The 14,056-nt window shown below is 49.2% G+C and overlaps 1 protein-coding gene across 1 annotated transcript in view; it reads left to right on the top strand.

Annotated features, from left to right (window-relative positions):
• The window catches only part of LOC119465120 (ufm1-specific protease 1), a 67,335-nt gene extending 53,601 nt beyond the window's left edge, over positions 1 to 13,734 (top strand). The window contains exon 5 of the mRNA XM_037725918.2: positions 13,180 to 13,734. Within this exon, the coding sequence (XP_037581846.1) occupies positions 13,180 to 13,223 (44 nt within the window). The 3' untranslated portion in view covers positions 13,224 to 13,734. The remainder of the gene's footprint in view (positions 1 to 13,179) is intronic.
• The last annotated feature ends 322 nt before the right edge of the window (positions 13,735 to 14,056 follow it).

Here is a 14,056-nt window from a genome sequence, read left to right as displayed (position 1 = left end):
AGTTCCGTCAGTCGCTGAGTGATCTGTTTCAGTCTACAATCTATGGCATTTAAAGTGTCTGCAGACGGCATACTAATTTCGTCAATGATGACACATTTCACGTTCCGGAAGGCAACTTGGAATGTGTTGAGTTCGCTGTCTCGTAACCCTCCGTCCCTCTTGTTACGTGTTAGCTTGAAAGCAGAGTGTACGGTGGTTCCTCCAACGGCAACGGCAGCCTTTCCAGTACTCGCACAGACGACGTACGCGTTGTAAGGCGTCGGGTCGTTGTAACGGTTGTACACGTCCATTACGACCTTCAAGACGAACGTCTTACCGCAACCCGCAGGCCCCGTTAGGAAGACTCGTAAGGGAGGTGCACCGGGCGTCGTCTGTCGGTGGATGATTTCTCGTATCAACTCGTACTGCTCGGCATTGCTCATTCCCATGAGCCTGGCGTATTCCTCCCCGTCCATTACTCCTTGCCTTTTGCGGACGGCGGCGCAGGGACTAGATTCCTTGACGGCAGACATTAACTCTTCGCTGGGTAAGAGGTCGGCGTCTTCTTCGGCGTTAGGCATGGCGGTGGAAACTGCGGCTCTATCCGCGGCCCCATCCGCGGCGGCAGTTGCGGCGGCAGTTGCGGCAGTTGCGGCGGCCTCTTCTTCTCGTTGACGCCAGTACTCTTCGATCAATTGAGCTACGATGTCGTCGTCGTCAGCGACATTGTATTCTCGATGTTTGGCGGCAATGAGGTCTTTGTTGGCTTCGTAAGTCTGGACGTATTTGTTGTTGTCGAGCACGTCTATAGCCTCGTTACGGAAAGGTACGTAGAGCAGCACCTGCTCTCTCATGTAATCGTCAGGCCGGTCCGTGGCACTGTAGTTACGGTACCGAATGATTACCGGCTGCTTACGAGGACTGTAGTCGCGCTTGTACTTGCTGGCAAAGTCCGCAAGACAGACGCCTTTCATTTTTGCCGGCCTCGCCTCGTACTATTGAACAATGTTTAGTTTCCATACGTCCGTCGAGGCAGCACTGACGTTCGCCAACTCCTCGTTGGTCTTGCGTACTCGCACGCGTTCTTCCGGGTAGCACGTGGGTATATAGACGACCTCACGGCTCTTTTCGGACATGGGTTGTCTTAGGAGAAACCAAGCTGCCTCTTGCGCAGACATTTCGACTCCCTTGAGCATCGTTACGCCTAGCGAACGTATGATGGCGGCGTAGTCCATTTGCGGCTTTTCTTCAATGATTTGCATGACTGCCTTGTGGAGATTTGACATTCAGCGGTCGGCCTTGTTTACGTAGTCCACAACGTACGTGGCACAGGCGTAGTGGTCTAGTATAACTTGTAGGTCCATGTTTGAGTCTAGCACTTTGGCAATCTAAGGGTTGAAGGGGTTGACCATCTTTTGTGCGGGTGTGCGCCGGTGTAGGACGCAAGGGCGCGTAAACCCCGCTCGTAGAATCTCCATGTACTCTGCGTCCGAGTTTACGTTAAATGTGGCAAGGAACTCTTCGATCGAGAGAAAGGATCCCCTTTCCAAAGCGGCATGCATTTCTTCGTAGCGTTGCTTGAGGTTCTGACGATATGCCTTTTCTGCCGCGTCTTCGGTAGGAGGAAAGGGAACTACGATTCTCGTTTCCTTACTTGGCATGAAGGGGGCACCGAAACGGCACTTGGTACGGCCACGCTTATAGCAAGTGTGGGTGTGCGCGTGTAGTTGAGTTCTGGGTCTCTTCAGGAGGTCGGTATCGAGCGTTAGTAACGCGTCGACCATGTCCAGCGTGCGAGGCATGTCGCCGCAGACTTCTTCTTGCGGGGCGTTCTCTAACCACAGAATGGTATGAATGTGGGCACTTCCTCGTTGTTGGAATTCGACCCGCTTGAAGAAGTCTACCACAACGTAAGGCTTGAACGGTGAACATCGCTTGTCTTTGAGTATGTTGAGAATTACGTCAAAGATTCCATGGGTGTAAATTGCACACGCGACGGGGTCGTTGTTTACTAGCTCGACGCGTTCCATGCAATTCAACTCTTGCACGACACGAGCAACGCCTTGCGGTCCCACTCGTAACCGCTCCAAAGTATCCAGGAGCCTGTCCCAGTGCAGTTCGGAGGCGGAGAGAGTGAGAAACGCGTGAGGCTTGCCGAGTCGCCGGATCATTGCAAAGAGTTCCTTCTTTCGGTCTTGCCAGTACTGTACAGTGTTCGGTACCCCCCTCATGAAACCGAGATCCCGGTTGATGATTTCGTCCATGAATTCGGAATTTTCGAGTTGCTGACGAGTTATGGCGTTAGTGATGGAGTTTGTTCGGAACGCCATTGTCTTGTCGGCAACGTTGTGACGCATCACTTTCATAGCCATGTAAAGGACGTGGTCGGGACGCACTCCTCTTCGATCGGCACGTCGGATCTCACTGCTTGCCTTCATGAACGCTGTTGCTCGGTCGGATTTGATTATTCGCGGGTGGCCGAGGTATATCTGGGGAAACGACAGCTCTTCGGCGTACATGTCAAAGAGTAGAGAAATGGGAACTTGCCCTTCACCCGGTGCTACGTGTAAACTGTGCGTGCCTCGTATCAGACCGTCGAGTGCCCTTGCTGCCGCCTTTCGCGCGGCGGATAGCGCCGCGGAATTTTCCGCCGCCACGCCGTCGCAGTTGTTGTTGGCGACGATGACGCCGCTGGCGCCGTCGTCAAAGATCATGGAATGCGACATTGTATTGAGAGCGATCGTTGCTTGCATGGGGTCGTCGAGATCGGTAACCTCCGGCGCCTGCTCAATCTCGTCGACATCACATTCCACGTTGCCGTCTGCTCTGCCGGTATTGTCGTTGAATTTGCCGAGACGGTTCCAGTCGATTTTGATGTTGAAGTACTTGTACAGGGGAGTGTTTTCAAGGTATTTAAGCCAGGCGTGTATGTTGCTTTTAGTAACAAGGCCTTTCTTGTATGACGGTTTGGACACGAGCCGGCGCTTGAGATGAACGTCGATTGCCGCGTCGTCCGGAATGTCACGAGGCAGGGATTGAACCGTGTTGGGAACGTTTATGGGCACGTTGACTACTTGCCCCTTGATGCCGTATTGGCCGCTTCCATGCGTCAATCTTCGGATACTCATGAAGGGTAGACGAGGTGCGATGAGGCGTTCTTCTACTGGATTTAGGAGAGGCAAGTTTGGTTTCGGTTGATACTTGTAACCATTTGAAACGCTCATCAAAGGTACCTTGCCGCCCGTCAGAGAATCTTTACAGTTCGAGCAAACCTTGTAATCCTCGGCGGTTGCGGCGGGAAACGCGCGCTGCAACGTGGCGATGGCATTATTGCGAGACTCTTCGTTTCTGATCGACGATATCGTGATTAGGTTGTTGGAGAACCAGAGTCTATCGCACACGTTACAGCTATGGCCAAAGGTGATTTTGAGGAAATCTCTATTGAACCGGGCGTCTGCACCTTCGTGTTCTTTCTTGGCACGCTTTGCAGACGCCTCGCGTTCTCTCACCTCTGGGTTCGCCTGGCGATATGCGCGCTTCCTCGCCGCTTCCCGTTGTCGAACATTTTCAAGATGTGCTTCGCGACGCTGACGTGCCGCTTCACGTACGGAAGGATCTTGCCGACGCTGACGTGCCGCTGCAGCTTCTTGTTCCCGTACGGAAGGATCTTGCCGACGCTGCCTTGCTGCTGCGGCTTCTTGTTCACGTACAGCAGGATCTTGGCGGCGACGTCGCGCAGCTTCCCGGCGCGCTTCTGCCTCGCGGGCTCTCACTTCAGGGTCCTGTCTGCGAGCGCGTGCTCCGCCGCTGCCCTGCGCGCCCGCCTTTCGGCATCCTTATCCATACGAGCACACACCGACGGCAACGAGCATCGTCAACTACAAACCTCTGGCGTCTTTCGTTAAGCAGCTGGCGTCTTTTCGTTGTGTGTGTGGGTGCGCCGGTGTAGGACGCAAGGGCGCGTAAACCCCGCTCGTAGAATCTCCATGTACTGTGCGTCCGAGTTGACGTTAAATGTGGCAAGGAACTGTTCGATCGAGAGAAAGGATCCCCTTTCCAAAGCGGCATGCATTTCTTCGTAGCGTTGCTTGAGGTTCTGACGATATGCCTTTTCTGCCGCGTCTTCGGTAGGTCGGTGTGTGCTCGTATGGATAAGGATACTTATCCATACGAGCACACGCCGACGGCAACGAGCATCGTCAACTACAAACCTCTGGCGTCTTTCGTTAAGCAGCTGGCGTCTTTTCGTTTTGCTTTAGAAACATCTGGCGTCTTTTCGTTTTGCTTTAGAAAACATCTGGCGTGTTTCGTTGGTTTATTTCATAAATCAACGCCGTTTTGAACAATACGTTTAGTTTATACCGACATCTGGTACTAGCGTTAAGACTGGTTACACACTACGACGGGGACGAATGGGTGCCGCTATAAGGAGCTTCGCCCCTAAAACGCCGGAAGCGTTCTCCGGAAGCCGGAAGCTGGCTTCCGGAACCGGAAGCGGAACCGGAAGTGGAACCGGAAGCGGAAGTCGGCTTCCGGTTATACTATACATATACATATATATGTATATATGGGTATACATACATATAGGGACACACAACGCGATCTATTGAGCAATTCATAAAACTAGACGTGGCTACCTACTACGACGGGGACGAACGAGTGCCGCTATAAGGAGCTTCGCCCCTAAAACGTGCTTTCGTTCAACGTCAACGTGAAGCAAGCGAATTCGAACGCGCTTATTTCGAACATACCGCGCACCGGCAATGCTCTTAGCAGCGCGGCAAATCACGCGGCGGCGCCTCCGACCGGCATTGCTCCGACACCGCCATAGAGCAAAAGCTCAGGAGAGACCCCTCAATGCCGCGCGCGAAGGAACGGTGACGAAAAAAAAAAAACCGCGGCGGAAATTTCACCCTCTCAAATTGCAAGGTCGCCGTTTCTGCATCGCGCCGGAACAAGCGTGTACGTGCCGACTAGAGTGTTCTAGACAACCGTATTCTAGCACACAATAGTGCCGACGTCTCAGCCACACGGATAAAATGGCAGTGAACCCTTCTCTGTTTTCTAGTCACATGTTGACCTTGCACGCTGCGGCAGCAGCGCAGAGGGAAGCAGCGGCGGAGGCACAGTCGGGCCAACGAAACTGCCACGCCCGCAAACGCTCGCTTCTCGATAACGGCAGAAAACGAAACTTCAGGGGGCGGCTAAAATAAGCTGGCGCCAGCACGGCGGCGGGCGCACACGGAGATGTGCGCACGGAGTCGAAGGTGAGAGAGCTACGAGGGAGTTGAGAGGGAGGGCGAGGGGAGCCACCGAAGTGACGGCATTGCCAAGGCCAAATGCGCTTCTCTGCCGCCCTCCTTCCTCACCTTCGACGGTCTCTGCGCGCCCGTCGTCGTACAGCGCCGCCTGCTTTCTGAAGTTTCATTTTCTGCGGTTATCAAGAAGCGAGCGTTGGCCTGCCTGGGCAGTTTCGTGGCCCTCGCTCACTACGTGCTTGTGCACCGCATTTCATGACTCGCACCGTTCGTACATCGTGCACGAATACCTCGAAATAAGTCCTTCTTTTAATTCGAACAAATTTTCGGGCCCCTTTGAGTTCGAATTATTAAGATTCGACTGTATTACGATAGATCTGTCCAAGGCCTTTGACAGAGTGTGTCATGTGAAACTTTTACACAAACTGCATGAGTTTGGTATCGATGAACAAATGATCAATTGGATCGAGGCTTATTTAACTAACAGAGAACAGTTTGTAGTAATAGATGAAGAATGCTCTTCGACTTCATCACCCCTTAGACCACCAACATTCTACAGATGTTGAACATATGTCTGAAACAGGACATTCGAACGTCCCTAGGACATACGTAAAAATCCTGTGGATCAATTAGATTGTCCCATGCAGCGAATTGCCGATCCTAGGAACGTTCCATGATTGTCCTTATGGGATAGTGGGACGTCCAAGAGGTGCTTAAATATGGATATTTCTTATTGCATCATCCCGAGTACGTCCTAAGCACGTTTTTGCCAGGATGTGGGACACTTCTGGGACATATTGTGTTAGAAGTCACCCAAAGGACGTTTGTGGGACATTTGTTTGTGGATTTAGGACATCCACAGGACGTCCATGTTGATAATAAATTAACATAATAGGGAAATTCCTCCAAATTTGCCCTAGCCATGCAGCAGGCCTGCTGCATTTATCTACATACCACTTGTATCGTAGGTAAGTAAAAGGGGCCACTCCATGCCAGAGGAAGCAATGACTCCGAGCGTCTCCGATCACATGCTGCTGCCTTGCCAGCACCAGCCGTTTTTATTCATGCTCTTTGATGTCATGCATGACGTAACAGACTGGCTAACAGAACCGAAATCGAAACTGAACTGCACAACAACACAACATACACCTTCCCTTAAAAAAACAAAAAGAAACGAACACTTCACACAGACAGTCTAAGAGGTCACAGTCTCTCAGCCATGCTGGAGGTCGGCGAACTCTAGATCTAGGCTCTGACTGTGCTGCAGCACCCCGGGATGTCGATGGAGACTCTACATGATGCTGCTCTCCCCTTCTCTCGTTCTCTGCTTGCTCTGTACATTCTGTGGTGTCGGGAAGGTCAGGGTGCTCGGCTGGCATAGTTTGAGGCTTGGAAACAACATCAATGCTGGCATACCAATCACCAACCACAGGAGCTGTTGTTTTGAACGTTGAGCGCCTTTGATGACCTGTGTAAGGTACTTTAGAGAGTCTCGCAGCATTCCATGTGTTGTCTTCCAGGGTAAAAGCACTACTTCCTTTTTTACCCACTATCTTCAGGGGTTCGCCGTCGGACAAATCGCCTTTCCTGGGAACATGAGGATTTTTCACCCTCACGAAGTCACCCGTACGGAACGTTGGCACCTTCGCCCCTCTCTTTTGATCTGTATACTCCTTGCTGCTCATTTGTTTATCTCTCACCCTCTTCTGTAACTGGACAATTTCTGGTGCTGGCTTGTAGAAAAAAGCTGGGCTTGGGGATAAGCCCACTATGTCCAATATGGTGCATGGAGTGTGGCCATGCAAGAGTATAGCTGGTGGAACGCCCGTTGTTGCATGTGGGGTGCTGCAATAAACAGCAAGGTACTCCAATACTGCTGTCTCAATAGGCCGATGTTCCAAAACTGCAAGCTGCACGTAGTCTTTCAAGACCCTATTGAAACGTTCCACCTGTCCGTTACTTTGAGGATGGTAAATCGATGAGCAGGAGCGCTTAATTCCGTGCTTTCGAAGAAAATTCTCATAAAGGGTGGACTTCAGTTGCGATCCATGATCTGCTAATATCTCATCCGGGTACCCCTCTCTGCTGAAGACTGCTCTCAAAAACTCGATGACAGTATTAGATGTCACACTTGAAACAAAGGATACCTCGGGCCACTTTGAATAAAGGTCAACTAGCGTTGTAAAGTTGCAGCTCTCCTTATCCCCTGTAAAAGGACCGACAATGTCCAGTGCTAGTTTCTGCCAAGCATGCTCAGGTAACGGAATGGGTTTCTGTGGTGTTACCGCGGCTTCGCTGACTTATCTGCCGCTTGACAGACACTGCAAGACGAGATTTCTTGCTCTACTTGTTTGTCGAGTCCTGGCCGCCAATACTGGTTGCAAAGCCTCTGCTTTGTGTGCACAATTCCTTGGTGACCTTCATGCGCCGTCTCCACGAGCGTTGCTGTCAATGCAACTGGTATGACCAGGCACTCATCCATCAATAGAAGGTTGTCCATAACTGCCAGCTCATCCCGCACGTAGAAAAATGGCCGCAACTCGACCTGAAGACTGCATTTCGCCGGCCACCTAGTTGTGACGTAAGGCATCACCTGCTGTAGCAGCAAGTTGGATTGAACAGCTTCCTGAAGTTGTGCCTTTGTGATGGAGGTGGAAACAAGTGACACAACTTCTTCCTCTTGTTCTTGTACGTTTGACAGGGGCAATCGTTATAGTGCATCCGCCACCTCAAAATTGGAGTACAGAAGACGTGCTTACCATCTTGCAATTCGAGTAGATCGGCTACCTGTGCCCCGGGATGAGAGGAGAGTAACCAGAGTCTGATGGTCAGCTTGTAGCTCGAACTTCCTTCCCCACAGAAAAACATGCCAGTGTTCACACGCCCATACGCATGCGAGCGCCTCCTTTTCTCCTACTGAGTACTTGCGCTCCGTTTGCGACAGTGTTCGAGACGCGAAGGCAATGGCTCAGAGATCATTTCCGTACCTTTGTTGTAGCACTGCTCCCAGACCGTAGTCTTCACTACCGGAAGTAGGGAGGGGCTGAACATGTTGCGACTAGTTGCTTCACCGCATGGAAGCTTTGCGCAGCCTTGTCGTCCCAGAAAAAAGAAGCTCCTTGACAAAGTAACGGGCGAAGAGGCTCTACGATGTCAGCAAAATGGGGAATGAACTTGGCATAATAACTGACAAGTCAGGCGCGTAGCCAGGGGGGGGGCTGATGGGGCTTCAGCCCCCCCCCGAAATTTTTTCGTGCTGGCATGCACCGCAGACCAAAACTACCACCGACGCCGGCAATCATTCTGGATTTTGTCTGCAATGTCCTTTTCACGCTCGAAAAGACATTTCGGCACGAACATTGCGAACTCGGGCTGGATTTCGTGACAATGCCCTTGCACCTGGAGTCACGTAACGCAAGGAGCCCCATCCGAGCACAAACTTTCAACGGCTTTTCGATAGCGAGCGGGCGAGTTGCGGCATCTCGCAGCGGCCGCGGAATATACGGAGCACATGGATTTCAATTACGAACTTCATGGGTATAAAGTTCTCATAAACTTTTGACGCGAAAGGTGCGCTGACATTTCCAAAGGCATGCTTTCAAAGATTTTCAATTCTAGAACTTTACGGGGTTAATGTTCTTATAAACTTGGGCCAACATGCGCGCACTGGAACGCTCGTGTCCAAGTCGTTCCATAAATGGAAGCGCGCGCTCGCAATCTCCCACACACACGAAAATACTAAATATCACCGTGACTGTCAGCTAGCAGCTGATAATTTTCTCCAAACATTTTCAGGAAGCGTGCCCAATGTGATTGATCAGCTGGACCAGGGCAGGCAAAGTAAATGAGAAAACAGAAGAAAGTGAACGGCCTAATATTGAGGATTTTTTTTTTTTTGCGGCCGACAAGGTCTGGCTCTCCGTGGCCACAGGGACAGGGGCCCTATGGATTTAAGCAATGCCCCAGCTGAAAATACACGCATTTTCAGAGTGCTTCTTCGCGTGCGAGCTGATTGTGGAGATACATATCTGAAGAACCATTTGGAAAGTTGCCCCAGTATTGCCTCGTATTTAAGCCCAGACGCACAAAACCAAATTATAGAAATTTGTGGTGACATTATCAAAGAAAGCTTAGATTCAAAAGCAGGCTGCTTCTCCATACTTCCTGACGAAAGGACGGACATCGCTGGAATCGAACAGCCTACTGTTTCTGCAAGGTACCTAAACAAGTATGCCAACGACATCGAGGGAGTGTTTTAGGTTTTAGCACTGGAATAGATGCCCATCTCCCACTGCGACAGCAGGTTCTATGTAAATGTCTAAATACTGCTGCAGCTTCTAGTCACCCTTCAAGTGACCGCTGCCAGCGCAGAGAGAATATTTTTTTTAACGAGAGTTTACTACAAAACTACTTGCGCTCTACAATGTCTGTGGAACGCATGGTTAGGCTGGCGCTTCTATACACCCACAGAGACGTAGGCATCAACGTGTCCGAAGTCATTGACCACTTCGCTCAACTTTCCCGCCGAGAGAAGTTTGTCCTTTAGATAGCGAAGCAGCAAAAATCAATGCAAGTAAAAAGCACTGTTCCTTCAGGTCCATAAGTTCTTAATTATGAAAACGTATGACCGCTCATTAGCTTTTAAAACCGCAAAAATTTTCGCCGTTTATTCTAGCAGTTAGCATCATGATCACAATTATCACGCGAATACAAAAATTACGAGGATACCAATAACCAATTTTGACCGACTTGCTCATTGAAAGCCCGGGCCACGCGGCGTTCGCCAAAAACACTCGGATATTGGGTAGTTCAACTTACTGCATCATCTGTGGCCTTCGTTTGTCCTTTTTTTTCCTTTTTTTTTGAAACGAAGGAATACCGGCCCTCCTTTAATTTTGGGTGCAGAATAATTGTTGGCGTTGTGCAGGCAGTTAAATTACACATTTTCGTACTGATTTATGCATTATTCCTCTATTATTCTACCCACATGGCACTGTCGTGACCGCTGCATGGCCCAAGTACATATCACGATTTCTGCGATCATAGTTATGTTCTTGCCAGGATCATCTGTCTTTCTGTGCGCAAAGTTTACTATCTGTGACTGAGCAACATGTTTATTTGTCGTATTTGACGCATTATATACACTGACGTTTGCTTAAATACGTAGATTTATTGGAGACTCATACGTATTTTTAAATATCTCATTGCGAGGTTTTGTGTATACAAGCAGTGAACTTTGTTTCCAGCGACTCTTTTTTTGCCCTTTAGCGAGTTGTATCTTCGCATTTGTATATTCCATTCTATCTTCGCATTTCTAATATATACAATACACGACGAATTACAGCTGCTCCTGCGCAATCGATTGCAACGAGGGATAGCGTCATTGAGGTTTCTTCCTGGCCGTTGCATATGTAGAAAAATGTAAACAAGGTTCTTGAATGGCAAAGATTCACCAAAATATTTGTCCTCAACTTATTCATTTCATGGCCTTTACGTTTTTCATATAAGCTAGCTGTATGCACTGCTTTGCTGGTTTGGAACTGATATTGACCCTTTTCGCGGCGATCCCGTGGGCGCTGCCATATTTGATCACGTGGTGACGCGTCCATTGCTTGCCTCAACTGCCTCTGTTGCCTCCTTGTTTACAATGGAAGTGTATGACGCCGGCGCGGCTTAGAAAACCTCTGTTTTCGGAGACCTCATAGACGGTGACTAGGTGGACGACACAAAGCTTTGATCACAGCTTCAGAGAACATGCAAAAGCACTTTCGGAGCTGATTGAGCTATGTCCAAACGGCGCAGGCAGTTTATATGGTGCTTCTTCTAAAAGCGGGGCTAAATATGCATTCCAAGCTTTGCGATTATGAATTCAGTCAGGATTAGTGTGTTTTGCTCTTTGTTCTTTATTCGGCAAATATTTTGAAGCAGTGGCTTGTCAGTTTCTGACTCAGTGAAGTTCCTCGGTGCGGCCACTATCTGATTATTTTCTTCCTAATCGCTCGCGGGTGTGCTCAGTTCCGAATCCGATAGATTTGTTCTTGCTGCGCACAAGGCTTAACGTAGCTGTTTTGTACATTCTAATACCTTGTAGCAAATATATATTACAGCTAGTAACTTGCTTACTCTTGTGGACCGTCACGAAACATTCAGCTTCGACCATTTGTGCGCCATAGGTGTAGTCCGTCATTTATTGTGTGTATACAGTGCGCATATATTCAAGTGTGCGTCCATTCACTTATTCTTGATACGTCGGCGATAGAGTGGGCGTAAGTGTTCCTGCCATTTGGACAGATGTGTATAGATAACCTGCGCGCAACTTACTATGACAGGAAGCAGAGCTACTCCCTTTATCATTGTTTAACGAGTGGTACTCACTGTTGCCGACGTTCTGGTGATGAAGCCCTTTCTTTGTAGGTTAGCGATACAAGGCTGGCGGATGAGCAAATTTCTGTATCCTCGAGGAAAGCCGTACATCATGAAGTGCCGGTAACACGTTCGGACAGTTGCAGCAGCGGTCCGCGAACTTCGCCATATAGATTCATTCTATTCCTTAACATAACAGTCACTATTTTTGCAGCCGACTACTGCACATGTCTTCAATCCACAATATTCAATCTAGCATGATTGGAGCACAGTGTGTTAGCGAAAACTCAGTTGCATTTCCGACAGCTGATCGCACAGAAGCAAGGTAGAATCGGTAATGGTTTCGTATTCGTGCGCGGTTGCTGAGAGGTATGGCGCGCCGCCGTGAGTGCCATCTGGTTTCTCTAAAACAAACTGCTCCGCGAAAGGGGTCAATAGTTCTAAAGTTCATGTGATGTTTTCTTTACTTATTAATTAGACAAAAAAAAAACACGGAAGCATTGATATCAGTTATTTCTGCCACAATTTTTGGGGCATACGAATATATCCTGTTATAAAAACATATATATTTTAATGGACAGTGCATAGCGTTCAATAATTCGTTTGTAGCATCTAATATACAATGAAATTGGCAATGCAGTTATTATTCATACATTTGATCCCTCGACAAATTCTATAAGGAGGAGGCCGCGCTGCAACCTTAGCCCCCCCCGAACAAAATTCTGGCTACGCCACTGTGACAAGTCCCAGGAACGAACGTAGCTCTGTGATGTTCGTGGGCGCTGGAGCATGAACAACAGCTTCAACCTTAGATTTTATGGGTGACAAGCCGTTGTGGCTGACGACATGTTCCAAGAATATCAGTTCTTGCATATTGAACAAGCACTTGTCGTTAAGCTGCTGGCCAGCCGCTGAGACGCGCTGAAGAACGTCATGAAGGTTTGAAGTGTGCTCAGCCGCAGTTTTACCGTAGACGACGATATCGTCTATGTAGCAAAGTAGCCCCAGCAGCCCCTAAGGATTGAAATCATTATCTTCTGAAAAGCGGCTGGTGCAGAGGCGAGGCCGAAGCATGCTCGACGGAATCGAAAAAGGCCACTGTGAATAACGAATGTGGTCAGATCACGGCTTTCAGTCGTTAATTCTAGTTGATAGTAAGCTGATGCCAAGTCAATTTTTGAAAAGTGTGTTGCCTCTGCTAGTTGATTGATGTAGAAGGTCATCACTATGGGGAAGAGGGAATCCGTCAATGATGATAGCTTTGTTGGCCTCACGGAGGTCCACACAAAGCCGAATGCTGCCGTTCTTCTTTCAGACCACTGCCACTGGAGATATCCATTGAGAAGCACCCATCTTCTCGATTATACCTGCTTGCTCAAGCCGCTGTACTTGCACAGAAACTTATTACCGAAGGGCCAGAGGAAGTCAATGTAGCTTAGCGGCCACTGGAGTCACATCCAGCTTGCAGTTGATGTGATAGGCAAAACCTTTTACTAGTCCTGTCTCGTCGGAGAACAAGTGGCTGAATTTCTTGCAAAATTCCACAGGTAGAAGATCAGACTGCACTTTTTGTTTGCAGGCATTTCAACTCAGCTCCATGTATGTGCAAGTCCAGGCTGCTGATGGCATCCAATCCAAGTACTGTGGTTCCCTAATGTACAACATACAAGTGAACAGAGACAGTGCTCTGCTTGTAAGCAACGGTAGCAGGAAAACAGCCCTTCACCGTGATCTTGCTGTTAGTGTAATCCAATAAAGCGACAGCAGGTGGTAGCGCAATGCCTTCATACCTTGAAAATGCTTCATGTAAATGTCCTCCATTATTATGGATACTGACGACCCTGTATCCACTAAAAAGTTCACAGGAACGCCTTCAACTTGCAGTTCGATGTAAATACTGCGGCGCGAAACGCCGGTCGAGGCTTGTAGCAGCGTCACCCGATGCTCAGAATCCTGATGCAGTTGCGATACGCGCTGCACGGCGTCCTCTTGCAGTCGTGATACGTGTTGCTCGGTGTCCTCTTGCACTTCCCGCACCCTCTGTTTAAATTGCGAACTGCGGCACATAATAAGAAAGTGGCCTACTTTTCTGGACTTTGAGCATTGCTTATTTTTGGCCTTGCAATTCGGCGAATTTGCTAAATGCCGAGTAGACCTGCAGTGGTAGCAACGACGCTGTGCAGATGCCGGCTGTGTCTGTTGACACTTTTGCGGTGAAGGCGGCCGACACGCGAATTGACCTGAATGTCGTACGTATTTCACTTCCTCCGCTGCGCCGAACTCTCGAAGGCTCTTGAAGGTTGCTTCATAATGCTCTGCTATCGTAATTTCCCTGTCCAAGGTCAGCGTTGCACCTTCGAAAAGGAAGTGTTCATGAAGCCTCTGATGCGATACCGGAAATGAGATGGTTGCGGACAGCTATGTCAGAAGGTTCCTCAAACTCACATTGCTTTGCT

This window comes from Dermacentor silvarum, chromosome 9 (genome assembly GCF_013339745.2).
Source record: "Dermacentor silvarum isolate Dsil-2018 chromosome 9, BIME_Dsil_1.4, whole genome shotgun sequence".
In the NCBI taxonomy this organism is placed as follows: domain Eukaryota; kingdom Metazoa; phylum Arthropoda; class Arachnida; order Ixodida; family Ixodidae; genus Dermacentor; species Dermacentor silvarum.
Note: the sequence above shows the minus strand (reverse complement) of the source record. Positions and strands in the feature narration are given on the sequence as shown.